Here is a 23,385-nt window from a genome sequence, read left to right as displayed (position 1 = left end):
TTTCAAAACCTCAACATTAGTTCCTTTATTTGCCAGAAACCAGTACTTCTGGACTTTAATCAATAAACAGACTTGAAGGCAATTTAATCAGAAAGTAGACTGAGACTGATGAATAATTTAATTGTCTCATCCCTATAGCTGCATAGATTGAGACCTGTAAGGAAAGGAGCGAACACTTCGAGTATGAACTCTTCGTTTTGAATTATATTTTCATGCAGAGAACTACATAATCTGCTTAACAAATAATGACGCAATACAAATTTCAAGAGAAAATTATCATTTTGTTTAATGCTCAGTGCCACCGGAATAATGTACAGGAAATGAGTGGAAAACTACCGTTAATATTCAGCTCCAATGAATTTCAATTCATTTTAAAATAGCTATGATAAGTAATTCAGGAATAATTAGTAAGGAAAAAATAAGAAATAACTTTGACTACCCAAAAGGTGTGAAGAAAAGCTTAGCGATTTTAATTGACTCAAGTATAAATTTCTAGATCTAACTTTGCCTATTGCTGTAACAATTTTAAAGTACGTAGAAGAAAGATATGCCTGAATATCGTCAGTATATTAATGGGACGAACGAGATTTAATTAAATCATATAAATCTGAGATGTACAAAGAAAATCATTAACATTCAGCTGCTATTTTAAAAGTTTTGACAATATATAAAACATTGTCACATTGTTACTTCGCCTTTATATTAAATTTTGATACAAATAACATGACAGACAATTGAGGTAAGTTGTTTAATATCAAAGATCCAGAATGATTAATTGAAACAAATATAGCTGATTAATAAAGTTGATCACCCTAAAATACTCAAATTAGCTACCTGATGCTTCTTCACCTTTATTCAGAGTAAAATATAATTTCTCTAAAAGGTTAAAAATTGCATCATTGGTGTTCTTGGAACACTGAAATTGGAATTAGGAAGATGCAAACCGCTACTGATGCTTTGAGGAGACTCTCAATGATCTTAAAATGTAGAAAGTAGCGATATAGAGGATAGAGCTGTTTATATAGAGGCATGCTACCTTCAATCAAAAACCAAAACATGGATCCTGATGAGAAGCATTAGAACATTCATATTTATGGAAAGGCAATTTTTACCAAGAGGCGTCTAATGGTGTTATTTATAATTTTTTCAAAACGTAAACATAAAAGAAAACGCTGAAAATATCCAGTCTAAAGCACAATGTCAATAAGAAACGGATCCAGGCTAGTAGTACTAGCATAATCATAATTAAATGAAATTGATAGAAAAACCTTACGCTTTGGTGAACGATTTTCTGAATATATAGATATATACTATCCTAAAAGTCTTGCTTATCTGGATAAGTGTTAATATATGATCAACACAGAATACAGAAAATCTAACTAGAGATACTAAGAACCTACTGACTGCTTCTTTGAAAGATATCCACTAACTAATCCATGGGACTAAATCTGGAATCTCTTTATTTTAGACCATAAAACACTATTGGTTTAGGTGATCTGTAATAAAACAATATCTGACTCATTCGGTATTTGCAGGCAGGTGCCATTAGAGATACCATTTTATCATTGTTTGCTGTAATTTTTACATTTTCACCTGTACCGTAATTTGTCTTATCTGATGGGTAATTTATTGTGATATTTAAATATGCTTAGCATTTATTAAAAAATGCCTGAAAGTGACCATTAGGTAACTGATTTTATATTATATTTATTAGGTTTATTATCTACTATAAATATCCTAAAAAGTTCTTAAAATAGCCTAAAATTATTTCTCTTAAAAACGTTTATTGGGAGAATTTGTTTTTTTTTTAGATAAAACTAGTAATAACAAATAAATCATTTCACTTTTATACAAAAAAATTATGACCAAGTGAAATAAAGAGCTGACGTTCTTTGTGTCTTCTTGGGAAGGACGAAGTCAAGAATTATTTTAACGGTTAACGGTCATTTTTGTATATGAAGGTTAACCGGTTGACAACACCCAAACGTACCTGATATTTAAAATAATTTAACAATTTTTTTGCACAACACTTTTATACACAAAAACACTAAAAATGGATCTCATTAACAACGTTAACGACTTATTGTTTTCTCGGTTTATCGACGCTCCCACCTCGCTGTTTCACAACGGACTGACGTACTTACGTGTACACCGCTTTATCTGCACCTTAATTACTCATTATTTTGAATTATCATCAATTAAATCGCTTGATTTTTTGAAGTTATCAAACTTTAGGGCGCGGACTTTTTCACATTAATTCGATCCGGGAGGACCGGAAAATGTTATTTTCTTGACGGATCGGAAGGACCGGGCGCGATTCAAGTTTGTTTTCAACTGAAAAAAAAACTCGGCTGGTCACGTGACTTGGTCGCCAGGTAACCCCCTCCTCTCACCTGTACAGGTAATGAAAAACAGGTGGGTTAACGCCAGTTGCGGTCGATAGGGTGCAGTGAAGTTCTCCGCGTAACTTCGTAAGGAAAGAAAACTTCAGGACGAAATCCATAAAGAATATCAGAAGCTTAGTGCAATTATACTTACTCAAGAAATTTATTGACTAGAAAGAGACACTTTCGAGCAAATAAAAGTAAAACCAGGATCAATAGCACTGAAGCTTCCGAGGCAAAATCTCGTAGCTGACTCCAGTAAGTCGCGTAACTGGACACTGTCGCATGCCTTTGACAGATCAAAAAAAAAATCGCAACAAAGAATTGAGAGCATGTTATCTCAAAAGGCGCAAAACTACTTTCACATGCTTTTCAATATTTCTTGATACGGTTGACAGAAAAGTAATGGTCCATCTTTATAGATGGGCATTATCTTGACTGACTTCCTTTCCCATTCTTTAATTGGAAACTTTACCTGATGTCTGTGAGCAATTAATTGTATTCACAAGTGATCTCAGAGAAACATGTGGCAGGTTTATAGTTGATGGAATGTCCATCTTCTCCAGGCGACTTTTACTTCTCTTTGAATATACTACTCCTTTTGAATGTGTTTATATCAAAATTTGAAACACATCATTAGCAACCTAAATATTACTTTTAGCTCGCAAAACTTCAAAATGGTGAAAAATTAAATGAAATAGAAAAAGGCTCCTGCGATACATGATTTATGGTCCTAGAATATGAAGTCATTACATGTACCCGTAGTGAAATGGCAGCCTTTCAAAATCTTATTTTTCGCATTTTTATTTCCATTTAAAATAATTAAACTTTAGGTCGTAATACAGAAATGTAACTGTTTCACTACAAAAGATGTTGAAAATGTGCACCATTAACTTCAAGACAGTAAAGTAATCTATTGGACTCAACATCAATATTGCGACATGCATCAATTATTCTTTGACATAGATCGAAGATAGATTCTAGCTGGGTGACGTAGACTTTTTGGTTCAATTAGCCCTATAAAAAAAAGTCCCGAGGTGTAAGATCGGGCGAGCTGGCTGGCCACTCGATAGGCCCTCGACAACCAATCAACCTATTAGCGTAAATATTAGTCAAGTATTCTCTAACATTTCTGCTAAACTGGTTAACTAAGCTTCACTATGTACCAACTTCACTCATAGTGATAAGATGGCAGCTTTGCTATCTGATCTTCATTTTTCCATAGAAATTAGTAAGTGATTAGTGTTAATGGTGAGCTAGATCTGGTGTTTGTAAAACCACCTAAATCCATAGTCTACATGTGAATGAAATCGTTAAGTGTACATACTGATATTGTGCAGATATTTTCATGGAAACAATGCTGACTCCCAATGACAACCTAGAATAGGAAAATCAGTAGCAGATGATCTCGTTTACTAATGCCGACCTTTATGGGTCACGAAGCCCTTATAGTATTAGCACTATAGTCTGGGGGCTTTATTTAACTGCGTACTTATACGCAGTTATCGTGGCCTTAAATTGTATGACGAGGTCCTGGCACCGGAAGGTTTAGACTCTATCAGTTATTGTACTTATTGCACTGCAAATTTCGGCTTTCCTTGACATACTTTAGTACTTTATTGACATACTTTAGTAGAGAGGTATTGTACTGATTTTAATGGAATGTTAAGATATGTCATAATGTGCTCACGCCCAGGATGCTCCGAAAAATTAACTTTTACTGCAACACAGGACGTGACCACGTAGTTTTTAAATTTTATTTAATATAGGTTTAGTTATTCACTACTTGCGTTTAAGCTTAATGCAATGGTCTTTTATTGGACGGTTAACGTTTTTAATAGGTGTATTAAAGGGTTGCTTATTATTAATCTGATCAGCAATATTAACCAGCAAAACAAAATTAAAAAAAAAAGGTTAACAGGCGCTTTCAATTAAAGCAAATGAATGTCATTATTAAGACGGTACCTTTCTTAATTACCAGCTCGCCTACGACCGGAAAGAAAACAGTGAAGTATTTATTAGACCAAAAATTTAGATTTAAATCATTATAGGAGTGTTTATGGTCGGATGCTTCGAAGGTGCATCGTACCATACCATGAAAAAATTATATCTCGAACAAGTACATAACTGTTTGTTGAGAACTTCCTTTGGTACCACCCATGGCGAAAATTTGTGCGAATAATATATAGTAAACTGATACCGATATACTCACGCATAATTTAGATCTTATCATAAATTAAATGCATTTATTTTATTACATAATAAAATGAGACTTGTATCAGGACTTTAATAGCTGATAAAAAATACATACGATGATCAGAAAATTTCAAAATTAAATGAAAATATTAACTACCAACTTTTTTTTTTGAGTTATTCCGGGTCTTAAAATCGCAAAAAACTTCGGTTTTGGTTTTGTTCAATGCAGTACATACCTAAATTAAATTTTCTACTTTCTGAATTTCTGCACTTGTTGGCCCAAGATGCCCGCATGCGAGCAAAACCGCCTGAATTGTTTCTGAGAAATTCTGCAGCCACCACAACTTCAGCAACTAGGCCCTGTCTGGTGGGCACAGGAGTTGCGTCTATGAGCTGTTCCATGGCGCCCCTAACAAAAAAGTCTAGAGGTGTCAAATCAGGCGATCTTGCTGGCCAATGAACTGGACCATACCTCTACCAATCCATCTGTTGTTATAGGTTTGGTCTAGGAAAGACAAATCGTGGACAGCCATCGTGCTAGAACCAGAATTCTCTTCGCAACTGGAGGGATACTTGTTCCATTAACGTATAGCCCAATTAAGTGGTCGCCTACAATACCTGCCCAAACCTTAATGTTAAACTTCTGCTGATACACTCTGATGTGCTTAACATGGAGGTTTTGATTGTTCCACTCGTAGTTACCTTTTGAAGTTTCAATGGATGAAGATTGCGGCTTTGTGATCTCAATAGACAGTGTTTTTGCCACAACCATACAAAACATTATCTGCAAACTCGTCTAATCCAAAGCGATTCATTTCGGTTTTGACGTTTTCTTTTTAAACAGTTAGACGGTTAATTACTACTAAATTGTAGTGATAATAATAAATGTGACTTTTGGTTCATTACTGTCACTCAACTGTATTGTTTATATTATCACTTTGGTTAAATTTATTGTTACAAAAAATAACATAAACAAATTATTTTTTATATCCCAATGAAAAACTGGCTGAAACAAAGAATTTTGGAGAATAAAAGTAAAGCAGCCTTTTACAGATTTTATTTTTTTGTACGAAAACGGTGCCTCGGAACACAAATATTTAAGGGTCCTTTTTTGTTGAAAATTAATAGAATACTTAAAAAAAAATTAACACGCGTGCTGCAAATCTGTCCCTGGACAAGTCAAATCACATACAATCGCTCCAAAAGTGCACTTAGCACCTATCATTTAAATCCTAAAAATTTCATTAAAATGGCTAAAGGCGTTTTTAATACAGATGTATTTTTTTTAAATCTTGTACACCCTGTATTTTGGAAACGACGGACTTCCGACCATCGACGTTCTATCTCAAACTACCTCTCCATGCTTCCTGTATATACTGTAGCGTTTGTAAACAGTTGAACGGCGACACTCTGTATAGAATGTTAAAAAATGAAAGGTTGCGAATAATAAAAAAAAGTAAAATAAATGCGACTTGCAACTTAATCAAGTATTAACAAGATGAACTTCAGAGCAAAATTAAAAATTATTTCCTTTAGTTGTTGGTAAAAGGTTGGACGAGTTAAAATTAATTCACAAAACATAAATTTTTGTAGCCCATAGATTTTAGCATTTTATTTGTACTAAATTCATGTTAATTATCAGAAAAATGATTTTTCTCTGAGGGAAAACGGAACTTAGGCGCTGTAAGGATTATTTCCTTTTACTTAATGATATTTTACCATTGTGACATTTAAATGTACGTTACATTAAAGTAGCTATTGATTTTCTGAAAAGTAGGCATTGGATATTTTTGAAAATTCGATAAACGTCAATAATTAGCGGTAAAAACCTAACCTCTACTTTCTTTTCACTAATATTAGATTATAAGGTAATTATTTAGAATACCTCCTATCAACGCAAAAAGGTTTCTAAAAGCCCCATTTTGTTATTAGCGCAGAGACCGTTCTAAGAAATTAAAAATAATTTCCAGCAAATTTTCCTCTTTGATGACAATTTGTTTCGCAAACTAATACTTACCCGAGAGCATTTCTTACTGGGACAGCCGGTATATTTGGTATCTAGACTTAGTCGTAATTTCATTTCGTAAATAATATAGCACTTAGTCCCTTGTAATTTATATTTTAAACAAAACATCTAATAGATACAATTAATTAAAAATTAAGAGGCATTTATAATAATTATTACCATTTATGCTTGAGTACTAAAAGATAAAGAAAAATTTCAAACTTAGTTTGGGTCCAATAAAATTATATAATAAATATACTTTCTTTGTTGTTCCTAATAGAGCCCACCAGGCCAGGCACTATGCGTTGCTCCATCCATTTCTGTAGCCAAACTGTTCGTAGGTAGAAGATGGTGATCGGAACCACCGATCTTCGCTCCGCAAAAACATTTTGATACTTGCATAGCGCCACCACACTCTCCTATAGCATAAGGATGTCCATTCGGACATTTATACCAATGTCCTTTAGTTAGACCGATGGCTTTAACTATTTCCATTTTTTCCTGATCGCTAATTGTCACTGCACATTCTACTTTTTTGGATAAAGATTTCAAAAGTTCTTTAACAGTTTTATCCACGATATCATTATACCGTCTATCCGTAAATAAATATGAAACAACCGCGTTAGTTAGTTGAGTTACGCTAGTAAGCCCTTTAGCAAAACGAAACTGGGGTGATGCTTTAATTTTCTCAAACTGTACAATTCGGTGAAAGCAATTGATTTCTAATTGTAAATCTTCAACCTCCTGGTTGGTTATATAATCTTCTGAACGTTGTAAAACACCAAAAAGTACTTCCATATAGTGGATTGTGATCTTATTATTGCCGAGAGAATCTTTGGCGCTGTCAAAGTATTTGGTTATGTACCCAAGCGCCTGAATTTTAGATTTAAGTGCGTTGAGTTCTATTTTATTTATTGCTTGCCTCCGTTGGTTTCTAACTGGTCCTAAACGATTTTTGATGGCGTTGATAATTCGAGATAATTGAGGCGAGGCTGGAAATTAAAAAAAATATAACATATACATATATACCAGAGAAGTAATTTAGTAGTAATATTTTTAATTTGTAAAATCTTTTGGAGAATGAACGCCTAAAAAATGTAGTCGGTGAAAAAAGAATCATTGACAAGTGAAAAGGTTTGTTTGTTTTTTCTGTATTTTCTATTTAGTAAAGTACAAACACATCTGGATCATAGCAAAATAAACTTGCTGTGTTGCATGAGCAAAAGATATGATGCTGATAATATTGGAACTTGCTATTTTTTGGTATATTTTTACGTTTAAATTGTTAAACGGAAACAAACAAAAATTATTTTTTGACATATAAAAAAATATTTTAGAATACTTCTTACGAGTATTTCCTATTTTTAATGTTTAGTGTAACTTGCAAAAGTAACATACTACTACTATCTATTATCTACTACTAAATAATGAAATGCGAGAAGCGATTTGTATACTTAATACACGTTGTACAAATCGCTTCTCGCGTGTTATTATTGTTTATTTACTCGTGTAGCACTTTTTTAGTCGCTGCTAAAAGTTTCTAAGATTTTTTTTTCGTAATTAGGGCTTATTTATCCTTTTAGTTGATAATCAAAACGAAATCCAGGATTTTATTGGAAAGCCGGCATTATTCGTTTGAATAGAATTTGAGTCACTAATTCTTTTTAGATAGTTCCGAAAGCTAGGAATTAGCAAGAACGTGGCAAGATCCTAATTTGCCTTGTAACATGTCAATGTTAGAATAAGATATTTTTAATATTAACAATTTAAATATTTACTTTTTACTTACAAAATGGTGAACACATAAATAAATAGTACCATCTCTTCCATGTCTATCTAAAATACAGTTTTTTTAATCCCCAATTGCAAAATTCCTGGGGAAATTTGTATAGGAGCTTATCTCTTTAAGTTCATAGATGGCACTGGCGAACATGCCCGAAGTTAGGAATGTTTTGGCAATCGTTCACACATAGCGTTTAAAATAGTTACTAAACTGGTTATAAATGTTTAGATTGTTAATTGTTCAGATAACTAGAGCCATATTTAAACTGGAAACCCTTAGTACCCTTATTAAAATGTATATATTATACTAATTTTGCCATAAAAAGTAATCTTTAAGTATTACTTTAGAAAAATGGAAAAAGTTAGTCTTTAATGGATATACCACCTCGAAACCATGCTTTTTATAATACTCTTAAGCATGGAAATAAATCAAAGCAGAAAACTCGCGCAAATGATAATAAAGTGATTGCATCTAGCTCAGCTATATTGGACATTCCTTCAAATGAGAGGTCCGAATCTGAAGAAGACAAAATGTAGCTTCTTACATATGATTTAGAAGAATGATAGATAGATTATTGATTATTGTATATGTTTTATTTATAATAAAACCTAAGTCACCAATACCTAAAGTCACTTTTTTATTGCAAAATGACTTTTTGTTGCAAAATGATAACAGAACTAAAAGAATACTATTCAATTGCATTAGTTTATCTATTTTCTTTTAAGAGTATAAATGTTCAAAAAATACAGAAAACCATCGAAGAACCAGGAAAGGAACCGCTAAACTCTACATAAGACTACATAATAAAATTAAAAAAAAAAAGTAATACAAAACCCAAACGGTATATAAGCCTAAATAATTTGAAAATTTATAGGAAATCTCTGATAACGACGAATAGAAATGTCCGTTAACAAAACAAAAAAGCATCATCACTTTTGAGAACACAGAAAGCATGAAAGCAGAAAAATTAAAATTAGAATATTTTGGTGAGTTCAAAAGAAGAAGCTCCTAAAGACCTATTGACTGCATGCAAGGTGTCGCTGAAATCGTACCATTAAAGTTTAAAAAGGATAGACAGCGTATAAAGGTAGCGTCCAACAAAAATTATGAACGCAGCATTAGTCGGTTAGCACTAATTTATTTATCCACGCCCCCTGTTTTTCCAAGGTATTTTAATAAATCTTTGTCAAACTTCTACAAACGAAGGTTTTTCGTGAGAATTTATCAAATCGTGAAATGTTAAAATTATAAAAGCTCAATAAATTACAAAAGCTAAAAGATTTCAATAAAAATTCTATTTTTTTACCGTGCATCAGTTCTCGCGAACAGTTTTTCTCTAAACGGTTGATATCATCTAGGAGTGCTCTACGCATATTTTCGTTTTGTTCCGAGTCTCCGTAGGACACTATTTTGACTTCAATAACGTCATTAAGTGCTTGCTTTACATAGTGGCTGTAACGCTCGGTCGATCTTATGCTAGTTTTACACCTAAAAGTATATTAAACAGGAATTTATTTATAAAAAAGCCCAAATTTTAAAATAACATACATAGGACATGATTTTAACTGTATTTTATCATCGGATGAGTTCATCCAAGTTTCTAAGCCAGTACTCTCCAAAGTGTGTTTGCAGTCATTTAAATAGACAAATATAGCATCTTCTTCATCTTCAGTCCCGAAGAATGTCTCAGTAAGCTCATCCTTATTACATTCTCTGCATAGAGGAGGACACGGATCCCCGCAAAAACCAACACATGGATGGTTGCACTTTAATAGTTTTTCACAGCTGCAAATTTATTTTATAGGTTTACTTTGCAGAATGTTTAAATAGTGCAAAAAAAATCAAAAAGAGTTTTACAAAAAGAATCTAATCCTAATTACTAAGACAATACATGGAAATATAAGTAATAACGATGTAATAAATAATAATAATTATTTAGTGCATTCACGACGAAAGGCACAAATTCATTTAAAATACAAGTCTTTTTTTGTTTTTTGGACACATCGATTAGCATGATCACTTGCAGGTTTTTTAAACTAAAAAAATTCCATACAAGGTGCCTCAAGTAGAAACTATGGCGTTAAAATTCATTTTCTTCCATTGCCCTTATTAGCCTGAAATCAGAGGTTAGGTGTTATTGTTAGATTCATTTCCTGATGAGGCCACCTTCACCAACCGAAATTCCTTACTGGACCCAAGCATACCACACACAGCGCCCTCAAAAAATTAATGTGTGAGGGAGGTAATGTGAAAAATCGAATCCTTGGACCCTTTTTTTTTCGAAGAAACATTAAACGAAGAGCGCTACTTGGGCTTTCTACAGTTTAAAATTATCCCTGCTTTACTTGCCTTATTCCCTGATCCACAAGAGGGTGATATACCTAGTAACGAGATATGGTTTCAACAAGACGAGGCACCTACTCACTTTGCCATAGCCATTCGACAATTTCTTGATGCAACTTTTCCTAACAGATAGATTGGACGAAGGGTACCGATTGAGTGGCCACCAGAGTCACCGGATATAACCCCATTAGATTTTTTTCTAATGGGGCTAGTTGAAGTCCAAAGTTTATGTGAATAGACCAAATAACGTGGATGATTTAAAGCAAAGAATTCGACAAGAAATTAGACTAATCGGTCCGCAGGTGATTGAATATGTGCAATTTGAAGTTATTTCCCGATTTCAAAACTACATTGAAATAAATGGACAACAAATTGGACATCAGTTGCAATAAATATTTTTTAATGTCGTATGTTTCATTACGTCAATTTTGACAAACCGCTGACTTTAAGCATATGTTGTGCTATACAAATAGTATTCGGAATATATCGTAGAATTGTAAAATGTCAAAAAAGAGATTGGCATAATTCTGAAAAGATAATAAATAATGATGATGCGTGTCTATATTGCAACAAACTATTTTCAAACTCTAAGACGAAGGATAAAAAGTGCGTTTTGCAACAACTGGTCTGATGAAGCCTGTAGTATTAATGATGTAGATAAAATTTTCATTTGTGACATTGGTTTATTAAACTGTCATCTCAGAATATTTCAATTTGCAGCAAACATAGCACAAGATACAGTCCCCGGTTTTCTCCAACTTTCCCCTACCATCTATACAATTGGTTTAGAATATCATAATTTAGAATACAACAATATTGGTGTACTCGGATGTTTTTACCAACTGTCAGATAGCCAATGCGTTTTGTACTTAGAACACAAGACTATTGCCCCAATATTGACTTAACTATCAATAAACTTGTGAAATAAAATTATTAATATAGTTTGGAGAATAGTGTCCATGTTCTGGGGTGTATTTTATAGGTATTTGCAAGCAAATAGGGTAGAAAAGGAAGGTCTTATTTCACCAGAAATTCCTTTTTTTTATTATGACGACCTGTTTCGCGATTACAATCTTATCGCATCATCAGGTCGAGGACTAAAAGTAAAGACAAAATTTATGGTTATATATATTTTTGTTATGTTATGATGAGATTTACTCGTTTAATTTTAACTGTACCGTTCTATATGTGCTTTTGTTTTGACAAACCTCAAACAATGTAAGTATGCTTTAAAATTTGTTTTTATTCAGTATTTTACCAATTTTTGATAAGGGTAGTATATATGTAAATTTTGTCTTCTACTAGTCCTCGACCTGATAATGCGATAAGATGGTAATCGCGAAACCGGTCGTCATAAAAAAAAGGAATATCTGGTGAAATAAGACCTTTATTTTCTATATGCCCTATTCGCTTGCAAATACCTATAAAATTATTAATAAGACTACAATGTTTTGAATTGAAAAATTCTAAATAAAAGACTTACTGCTCCCCACAAGGTGGCACATCACAAATCTCACCACATCTTTTTGTGCATTGCTGGTGCTTACATCGTCGCTCGCACGGTTGAGCGCAAGGGGTGCACGGTTGGCCGCAGAGTTTCTTGCATTTTGTATGTTTGCAACGCATTTCGCACGGTTTGGTGCACGGTTTACACGATTCTCGGCACGGTATGGGACACTCATGGTTGCACACCAAAATGGCGCTGCATTTGCTCTTACATCGTATATGGATTCGGCCTTGCATGCATTCGCCGCAAGTGCCAGTGCACAAATGGGCACATTTCAGTTCGGTTTGGCAAGGCTCACTGCAATTCATCAGAAGGATTTTTTCGTCCACTGTAATACAAATAATATAAAGGATGTAATGTACCAACAGTCCCACAAAAAATAAATATAATAACAGAAGTTTTCCCCCATTTCGTGGAAGGATGTTCTTGGAAAGAGGTAAAAAATAAATGTGAGGATGGTTTAAGATTAATAACAAAACGGTTAGATCTTAACGTTTTAAGACAAAACAAAATGTCTTCCGTTCTTTATTAATATAAGATCAATGCCAACAATTTTCAATCAATTGTCAACATATCAATTCATGCTTGCCAAAAAAAGACAAGATTGCAACTGCTCTTTAAAGATTAAAGTTGCTGAAACTGTTAAATATTTAGGCATAACTCTAGATAGTCAACTAAAGTTCAAACAACAAACTGAACAACTAGCAATCAAACCTAAATTTTTTTTTTTTAAAGTTGAAACCTAGCAAATCTTAGAACGGCGTATCACGCGATTTTTGAATCTATAATGCAGTACGGAATAATCGCCTGGGGTAGCAGCTATGATATATCTGTAGACGCTCTGGAAGTACTGCAAAATCGATGTATTAAGATAATTTTGAACAAGGACCTACTCTTCTAGCAGATAAATTGTATCGACATTTTCCAGTGATGAGGTTGCGCCATTATATGCTTATAAAATAGTACTACATATGGGGTGTTTAACTCCTTTAACTTTATTTAAACACCCCAAAATCATCAATAGTTCAAAAAATAGTTTCATCAATAGTACCAAACTCGACAAATATCACAAAAAGTCGCTGAAATACAAAAAAAAAGAGTTTCACAAAAGTGTCTAACATACATGGCTTCAAAATTTTTTTCTCTTAACATACAAAATAAGGACAATTACTAATCGAAAATCAAAATTTAATTAACTTTGTAAAACCCATATAAAATCATTTGATTTTAGTTATCTTAAGAGTTGCTTTCTATAAAAATGTACTAGTTACTTGTGCTAAAGAAAAATAAAACATTTGTATATCAGATAATGTTTATTATTTTTATTAAGAGTAAAATTATTATAAATCTTTCGTTTGTTCAAGTATTTTAATCTAAGTAATATTTTTCTTATATGTTTCTAGATATAAGTATTGTAATTAAAATTCATCATATTTATTTAAACTACATTTTAATTTAAAGTTGAAAGAGCTATGCGCTGGCAGTTGTGCTGCCTTAGTAGTGATTTATTAGCTTGTTATTATTAGGAGTTTATTATTGTATTATGCATTTGAGTTTTTAATAAAGCTGATTTATAGTATTTATTATTGATTTGTATTTAAAATGTATCCAGATAGTCCATGAGAGTGGTGTGGCTAACTTAACAAACAACACTCAACTAGTAGACAAATTAATGACACTCAAATGTTAGGTTTTGACAATATCATCATAACCATAATCTAAAATTTGCAGCATGGAAACTTGCTTGAAACAAATATTGTCTATGTTAAAAATGTATAGATGTTCTTCAGAAAACTCTAAAAATAAATCAAATGTAACTTTTTAGCTTTCATATATGTATATCCTCAGTTTATTTCTAGTTTCTTTGAAACTAGTAAAAGCAGTTAGTAATAATGGAATATGAGATGCATACAAGTGTAGCAATATTCAAAATTTAAAAAAATACTTAATAGGGATAAGTCCAAACCCTTATAAATTGTAAAGATTAGTTAGTGTTTAAACTTTATTCAGCTATGTTTCAGTGAATTTTTTGGCTTTATTAATTACATCTTTAACATTATAAAAACATTTGTAAGTATTTTTAATTTAGTTTTAATCTTCTCCCGAAGAAGTTAACATCGTTAGCGAAACACGTGTCAATAAAGAGTTTTGGGTAGTGGTAAATCTGTTTTGTAAATTTAATATTTTTATTCTTGTTAGTTACAAGTAAGCTATGAATAATTTATAGGCATAAGATAATGAACTGCTTTCATCCTCTGAGCGACGACATAACCTTTATTTCTTAATCTATTTTCTACCTCATGTCCAATTTGCACATATATAGAAATACATTATATTCAGTTTTCAATTGAAAATGGCCTTATTTCACTTATCTACTGCATTAGTTATCGTTTAAATGACCAAAAACCCCATGTATATTCAAGCGGTAAATTAAAAATTAGGTTTATAAAATGCTTCTTAAATTTCTTACCTGTATTTCTGAGATAACACATGATTCTTTTAATATTGTGACCACAAGGTGAAGGTATAGAACATTCCACCATTTCTTTGCAAACTTCGGTACAATTACGGCTACATGGTTCAGTACATTTGTGCCCACATGGCAAACGCCTGGGACAATCCTTGGATTTGCACATTTTCCTCGTTGGTGTTTCATGGCAGCGGACTTTTACAGAATGTTGGCATGGTTCTAGTATTTTATCGACCTGAAAAGAAAGATTATTGACGCCATTTTATTTTGTTTGATACAATATTTATACCTAAAAGTGAAATCAAAGCTGATATCATTATTTCCCACTATATGCTAGCTCTCCTGCTTTTTAGTCAAGTGAAAAAGATTTATAGAAGTGAAAACAGCAAAAAAAAAACAAAGATATTTGGATAGCAACGTTTTGATCATATACTTGATCATTATATAGGTCGTGTAATAGTATCAGTTTTTACGATGTGGGATACTATTAATATTTAACATATTAAGTTGTTCGACATAAAAATAGAAGTACCACTCAAAATTTGCATAGGTACTTACACAGATGTAAATAGCTCCGCACGGAGCTATTTACATCTGTGGGTACTTATCGTGTCAATATATAGATGGCAGTGGCTGACACGCTTGAAGTTAGCTACGTTTTGTCAGCCATCCATAAATAGTTTTTAAAGCGTTTACTTAACTGACTTTAGTTATGAATGTTTACTTAACGTTAAGGTAAATAAACATTTTATTTTTTATAAAATGTAATTTTATAATTTTGACAAACATTTTTAATTATTTTATGTTTTCTATACCAAACTAAAAACATTTTTTATTTGTGTATAAAATCTTATTAAATACTTGTTTGTTGGTTATGGTTACCTTTTCGTAAAAAAAAATATATAGGACCAAAGTATTTACACAACTAAAATGCAATCGTGCCAAACAGATTTATTTTTTTTTTTTTTAATATTTTATAATAAATATTTATAATTACCTTGACTTGACATGGTGCGCACTCTTCAAAACATTTGCTCCTGCACGGATGGCCGCATGGTAACGTTTTCTTGCACGGTTTGTCGCATTGAAACTCTTCGATGTTTAATTTACAAGGCATTTTAAGGAAAACGTGCCCACAAGATCTATCTTTTCTAACAGAAACCGTACAATCTTCGCAGTCCTGATAGCACAATCGCGTGCATTTGTGTTTTTCCGGGTTTTCATTACAATCTTTCCTCGGTTTTTCGCAGAATTGTTTACATTTATACTAAAAATGCATAAATGATTGAGAGTAATTTCTAAAAATAATTGTTGGACACTTACAGCTGTTACACAAATTATTGGGGAATTATTAGGACACAAGAGGTAAAGATTAATATTTTATTAAGTGTAAGATCTTATGGTAGATATTAGTTGGAGGTGAAGAGATGATTAACATAACTTTAATTAATGCAAAATTAAACTTATAATTTCTTGTATATTTAAATTAAGTAGTTTTTTTTAAACGTTATTACGGGTGCTTCGTTTTGAAATGAACCTAGGTGACATATGGAAAACTATAAAGGATGTTTGCAAAATGGAGTCATTTATTTTAACAGCTTGTAGATCAAAAGAACCTGACATTCCAAAATCTCCTATCCAAAAATTCCATGATAAAAAATTAAAATTAAAAAAAAATAAATTAATAATGTTAATAATAATTAATAATAATGATGTTTGTTATGAAATAAACTAATTGTCTACATAATTATTTAGTTAAACCAACTAAAATACTTTGATAGCTTTAGTATTTTCGATTTTAGTGATTTTAGATGTCATCTTTAAGTTGCACATAGCATATATTACATATTACATTTTTAGTACGTAAAAATCTAAACACATTTTATGTATAAGATCCTATATGACAAATCATATGTCTAGTTCAAATGTTGATGATTTTTGAAGATCTTGAAAAAACCATCATCTTTTCCCAAACAGAGAATTTCTTTATTAATTTTGGTTTTCATTTCCCATACAAAAGGATAGACTTTAGAGGTATCTTTAGTACCTCTAATTTAGTAGATCTATCTCTAAGTTCACAAAACGATTTTTATCATTTTTCTTATTTTCTACTCCTTTCTTAATCATTATGTAATACCATTTCTCGAAGAACATGCAACTACTGAAGCCTCTTCTATGAGAAAATTTTAACATAAAATATCACAAATATGTTATGTTATTATTATTCTTAATTGTTATACTGGAAAAAACCTTCAAGCATTTGTAAAGTAAATTTTTTAAAAAAGAGTTGTGTTTTCTTTCTTTGTTACCTATCCCTATTGCTTGTACGCTATCCCTACCTGTATAGCAATTTTTTTATCTTTATGGTACTTTGTAATCGTTTCCTAAGCATCTTTTGCATGTTTCGATAATAACAGGGTGATAATCCAATTTCACAATTTTTTACTTACAAGGAGTTAAGACTTTGACCAATTATTTACATTTTGAATTAAAAAAAGTTTATTTTGCGTTACTGTTTAATCAGAGGAAATATTAAAGCCGGGATAATAGGTGTAAGAAAGATTGCAGCACGTCGAAAATTATGGTCCTTCTATCATAAATATAAGGATAAAAATGTTCTGGTTCCCTAGGAGTATAATTAGTATTCACTATAATTAATGCAGATAAATATTAATTTAAATCAACAATCGGCATGAAGCCGAAACACAAAATCAAATTAGCAAAGTAAACTAAATCTACGTTCGCTTTTTCGGTCTTAACCTATAACATAAGATACAAAAAAAAATACAAAATAGAATTTTACTAAAAAATAAAATTATAAAAACATAAAACGCTGACTGTATCAAAATAATTTGGACCAAATTTGAGCTTGGCCACTTCTGGGCCAATTTTCAATCAATTTTCCTCCTCCCAAGTATTTGAAAAGTAAGTAAAAGAAATAGTTGAAATGAATAGAAACAACATTGTCCCCAAAGACTTGTCTGGTTTGTTGTCTGGTAAGGAGGAGCACAAGTGATGATATTGATAAATGATGATTGATACATAAATATCAATAATCTTAGGTATTCATTTTATTTTATTTAGGATTGAATTGCTAAATTTAAGTCATTCATAAATTATGAAAACCTAAAAGTGCGATTATTTCGAAAATGGTTGCTCCTAGCGACTTTAATAAGGTATACATTTTTTATGTAAAATTAAAAAAGGAATTTATTTTGATACTTCTTAAACCGATATACGGGGCTGAAAAAAGTTAGGGGTTCTAAAACAGTAAAAACTAACGCAACGAGCGCCCTCTACCAAAAACACGAAAACTGTATACGAAATTTAATTTTACTTTTTAAACGACTCGTATGTTTTAAATTTCATATTAGTATGTCAATTGGTTCAGGAAAAAAACGATAAATCAAATGATACTTTGACACACTGTATTTCAGTTACTATTAAAGTTAGGATAAGGCAAGTTGACCTCAATCACATTATTTTAACGTAAGGAATCTACTGTTGTTCTATGTCCCATTACTTTCTGGACACCCTGTATAAATATAATAATAAATAATAAAAAACTCATTTCAGACTCAATTAATTTTAATTTTTGTGATACTTTGTGTGTAAAAATGAAACCTTTCTTTTTGTTTTGAGTGAGATTACGTTTTTATAAGATATTTTTTACTTTTGAAAAAAATGGTCCGTCCCAGGAAAGCAGAAAGGAAAGCAAGGCATCATTTAGGAACCTATAACTCAGTAGGAAAGGGTATGTACTACAAACAATAATCTTTTGTATTAATACTCCCTTTGTGAAATATATGGGAGATATATTTCCTGTGCACTAACCTCCAAGTGATCAGGATCGACTCCGATGTGGCATTTTCTTTCACAGGCATGTCCGCACGGTTCCACACGGATGTCGCACGGAAAAGGGCAACGGAATTTCGCTGGGTCCATCGAGCAAGGTACCCGGGTTTCATGTTCACAAGGTAATTTTTTTAAGACGGGTTCCTTACAGCCGTATGTATTAGGATTAATGTGACACTGTAAAGGTACGTCGTGGCCGCAGTCCAGATGCCTCCATACTAAATACGTACACTGGCCGCATTCTTCGTAACACAGTTTTTTGCAAACGTGGTTCGGATCGTTGCACAAAATCCTGGAAAGTAAGTTTATTTTGAGATTATGTGATTTCACATTTATCTCTAATTCAGTGTAAATGGCATAGCAACTAATAAATATGTTATATTTTCTACATTAATAGGTTAAATTTTCTACGCAAAGAGACGATTTGGTCTAGTTTGTTTCAGCACCTTGATATGCTAAACATTTTTTGTAGCAAGTTTCTTTACTTTTGAGAAGCAACGATATTATAATATCATCAGCATTTCGAAACTTTCTATTTTGTAATGTAAAATATATTATTTGAGATCAGTAGATATTAAGCCATTACCAAGTAAGTGAATCTGGTATCTAGTAATTTAATAATACGAATCTACACCGCTAAAGACTCGGTGTATATAATATACAGGGTATCCATTTATAAACTGACACATTTTAACTTCTTATAAGTCGAGAACGGAAAATGACAACAATGTGCGGTTTTCACAGAACTTCATCAATATTTTTTAAGTTTTTTTTGACAGTGTTGCCAAGTTTCAAAATTTACCTGAAATAGGAGGAAAAAAATTGATGATTTTCAAAGGCCGATTTCTCAAAAATTTTAAATGTAACACCCTGTACTTTTTAATTTCACATGAAAGCCTGTTAAATCCTCTTTCCGAAAATGTATAAATTGTCTTAAATTCATTATTTTTTTTACAGAGCCAATTTTAGTAAATTACACCTTTTTGATCTAAGTTTGTTTCCTAAGTTCACAAAAAACGTCCATTTTTATAAATAATATATTGTATTATTTATAAATCATATACATCCCTCACGATGTTTTATTTACATAAAAATATAAAATACTTTATACACTAAAACCGGCGTATAAATAAAAACTAACAAAAAGGCAAGTCAAGCAAAAAGTCTCACATAAGTTCTATTTCTTGTTCAGTTTTATAATCGACTGGATGAAGAAGATAATGCTGCAGTTATCTTAAAGGATTGCTTAAGTCGCCAGGAATTACAGGTCCTTGATAAGGCCTTAAAGCGTGACGTCATCCAGATTAGCCATAATGTGGTTTTAGTCAAGTGGAAGAATGAGACAGACTCGCCTTGGTTGAAAGAAAATAGGTATAGCTACTGTATGTTTACGTGTCTAGGGATATTATTTTTAAAAAAAATTATTTTGAATTATGTAAGTGTCCTCTATATGTTACTTACTATATGGTACTTAAAATTCACTTATTTAATATACAGGGTGGGGACTCTAGTCTGGACTAAATGCACATGCGCTCTTGAAAAAAATTTTTCAGAATGAAACCTAACCATATTTAGTTTTTATAAGTAGGATAATGCTATTTTTTTAAAAAGAAAATCGATGGTGTAATTTTCTTCTTGAAACAAGTCAATCCCTGACTTTAAAATGGACAAAAACTGTTAAGAGTTATGAAAATTAAATACATAATATCCCGAAGTTAAATTCGTTTTTTGTTTATTTTGTGAAAGTGATCAATACAAAGAGTCAGGTTAGGTCAGAGCAGGACTTGCCCTACATATTTTTGACTGAAATAATACCTCTTTTGCCACCTGGTATCAATGCTAGTTTAAAATGAAAGTTGATGATAAAAATAAATTTTATTATTTTCATTACTTATTTATCTGTTAATAAAATAATGAAAAATAAAAGGATTTCAGATTTGCGCATTATTTACAGAAGTACCAAAATTATCTTACGTAGTCTAGGTTAACTAAATTATTAAGCAATCGACTTTTGTCCAAAAGAAATTAATACATCTTTCTTTAAATAGAGTGTATATGTATAATGCTTAATTTTGTGCCATTTCCAGAATGAAACATTGTTTGAAATGGTTTATTCAGATAATATTTTCTCTTATGACACTAAATGAAACATATCTCTATTTCTTGTATTTATTTGTGGCACCTTAAAATCAATGTTCTTAAGTAGCTGGGGTGAGACAATCATTTTATTTACTATTTTAAAGATCAAAACCAAAAGTTTTCTACGGCTTTTTAGAGATGGAATGTTTAATGATTTAAAAATGTCAAAATATACAATGTCCACTGATGGAATTTTAAGTTTAAATGCTACGAAACGCAAACATCTCTTTTTGCATCCTTTCTGTATTATCAATGTGACCATACACAGCTTGAGTAGTCCAAAACGGAACTGACAAGTGAGCAGTATACATTTTTAAAACAATTGATGATATTAAAATCAGATAATCTAAGTCTTAACGAAACCCAATAATTTTAATGCCTTATTACAAATAAATTCATAATGAGCTTTAAAATTTAGTAATAGTTCTAGTAAATTCTTGTTGATTGAATAGTTATAAAAGAAAGGATGAGAAATGCTGTAGAAACGCATTACTTTACATTTTTCTCTATTTAAGGAACGTCCATTATGCACCACAGCGAAAAGTTGTTAAGGCTGTCTTAAATCTTTAGAAAATCCATGACATCCCTTACTATTCTGTAATCTTCAAGTCATCTGCATAGAACAAGATAAAACAATCAACAAAACAGCCACATATGTCATTAATAAAACCAGCAAACAGAATTGTTGATAAATGGCCACACTGTAGCACACCTAACTTTACAGCCCTTTATCTTAAATGACTGCTTTCTGTTGAAGGGATAACTTCCCAGCCATGCAAAGACCCATGAAGTCCCAACGCTTTATGAGTTAAAAGTTTTATATTAACATGATCAAATGCCTTGGAGGAGTCAGTATATACTACATCCACCTGTAACCATTCTCTAAAAGCATTCATTATAAATTCTTCCAGGATCACTAAATTTAGAACTGTGGGCCTACCTGATATAAAACCATGTTGCTCTCGGATAACAATAATTTTCATGGAAAAATATATTTTATCTGAAACAACAGGCTGAAAGATCTTTGAGAAAATTTATACTTTATAAATTGGACGAGATAATCTCTCGATTTTTGTAATTTTTTATACAGGTGTTATGTAGTGTTTGTTTCATTCCTCTGAAAAAACACCAGTCGATAGTGAATTAAAAATTTATCACTATCGAGTTTCAGTATCGAGAATTTTGTGCAGAACAGAGATAAAACACAGCGACAATTCTTAACAAACTTATGAAATGAAATCATGTTTACTGTGTATCTCCCCTTTAATTTTGACAACGCAGGGTAACAGTCAATCTTTTCTGTCCAATTATCTAAGAAATAGAAGAAAAATAGTGAAAACATGCCCCAGGCACCGCTCTAACTAATCGAAAAAATTTAGAAAAATCAGGTAGTGAACTAACATTTACTATAATAACTTAATACAATAACAGGTTTTAATGCTTAAATACAAGAAAATAATTTAGTTACCGATCTCTATGATCTAGAACAGGTGAGAAAATCGGTGAAAATTTATCGCAAAATTGAGCATTTTTTATTAAAAGAATAACTAATTCACAAACTGTGAACAACAATTGTGAACAGCGCTATAATTAACTATATTAAACACTCGACCATAATTTATCATGCCTTCTGCACAACAAGTCATGTCCCTTCTTTTACCGGGCCTTTCTAAGGTATGTAACCTTTAGAACTAGTATAAATGGAGATGAAAATGGAGAGAAAATGAGTGAAAAACATAAAGTCTAGTAATGAAAAACTGTTGCTTCTAGGCTTTCGTTGCTCCTCACTATCATAAGAATAACCAGGACTGAAAACAACGAGGACCAGGGATCACAATACAGTCTACGGAGGTCTGGATACCACCTATCGTACCTATTATCTGGTCTAGAAACCTCTTTAAATTGCTTTATCCAGGTAGCTTACAAGCTACGTGTAAGCAATAAGTCCAATAATACACTTTTAGATAAATTATAGATTCCGGAACAGTGCAAAACTATTTCTGGTAAAATACTGCCTTAGCCCAGGCATATTTCTATAAAATAAAAAATAACATTTTGTAACTTCATTACAACTGATATCAATCAGTAGTGGATGCCTTAATTTAAGGGCAACCCTCCTATTGAATTTAAAAAATCCGCTACCGGGAAAAATGTACGGGATTTTTCGACTTTAATTAAGTCGGTTCTCTTATATTTGAAACTTAATTTTAGGTCTGATAGTGCCTTTAAAAGGCGACACTCGTCACCTTAAACCCAAAAATAAACATAGCTGTGATTTTACCTCATACACCTATCATTGCACTTGTACAGAATATGATTTCTATCTTGGACGTGACAGAGGCGCTTGCACACGTGTCCACATCCAAGCGGCGCTAAGCACAGTTCGTCACATCCGCCCTCGCTTAGCCTGTCAAAATCTTGCCCTTTCGATACCCGAGTCAACTTGTTTGAGTGAATCTGACACCTCAATGTCAGGTGGGTACCTATAGCGGACTGGCTTTTAAGCACTTCATTTACCTTAGGCCATATCTATAAGGGGAAATATCATCATAAATCTTTCCATTGATAGTAAAAGAAAATTTTAGGGTTCTAGTAATTGTTGAATTTTATAATCATTTTTGGTTTCTTAAATTGAATTGTTCATTATAAATTTTTTTGGATTTTTTTAGTTAATTCTAATTATTATTGCAACATGCAATATTT

The 23,385-nt window shown here is 31.9% G+C and overlaps 2 protein-coding genes across 7 annotated transcripts in view; both read right to left on the bottom strand.

Annotated features, from left to right (window-relative positions):
* LOC126737370 (protein bark beetle) overlaps positions 1-2,320 on the bottom strand; it is a 35,808-nt gene extending 33,488 nt beyond the window's left edge. For 3 of the 4 annotated variants that reach the window (XM_050442242.1, XM_050442245.1, XM_050442244.1), the window contains exon 1: positions 1,991-2,320. The gene's annotated coding sequence lies outside the window, so the exon portion shown is untranslated. The remainder of the gene's footprint in view (positions 1-1,990) is intronic. The other variant, XM_050442243.1, reaches the window with a different exon arrangement.
* Positions 2,321-6,683: 4,363 nt separating this feature from the next.
* Positions 6,684-23,385, bottom strand: part of LOC126737201 (NFX1-type zinc finger-containing protein 1-like) — a 41,790-nt gene continuing 25,088 nt past the window's right edge. For all 3 annotated transcript variants that reach the window (XM_050441975.1, XM_050441977.1, XM_050441976.1), the window contains 8 exons: positions 22,964-23,211; positions 18,523-18,835; positions 15,686-15,955; positions 14,689-14,923; positions 12,195-12,546; positions 9,917-10,153; positions 9,675-9,856; positions 6,684-7,577 (listed from right to left, as the gene is read on the bottom strand). In XM_050441975.1, coding sequence (XP_050297932.1) covers positions 6,859-7,577; positions 9,675-9,856; positions 9,917-10,153; positions 12,195-12,546; positions 14,689-14,923; positions 15,686-15,955; positions 18,523-18,835; positions 22,964-23,211 — 2,556 coding nt within the window. In that variant the 3' untranslated portion in view covers positions 6,684-6,858. The remainder of the gene's footprint in view (positions 7,578-9,674; positions 9,857-9,916; positions 10,154-12,194; positions 12,547-14,688; positions 14,924-15,685; positions 15,956-18,522; positions 18,836-22,963; positions 23,212-23,385) is intronic.

The sequence above is a fragment of the Anthonomus grandis genome, chromosome 6 (assembly GCF_022605725.1).
Source record: "Anthonomus grandis grandis chromosome 6, icAntGran1.3, whole genome shotgun sequence".
NCBI lineage: Eukaryota > Metazoa > Arthropoda > Insecta > Coleoptera > Curculionidae > Anthonomus > Anthonomus grandis.
Note: the sequence above shows the minus strand (reverse complement) of the source record. Positions and strands in the feature narration are given on the sequence as shown.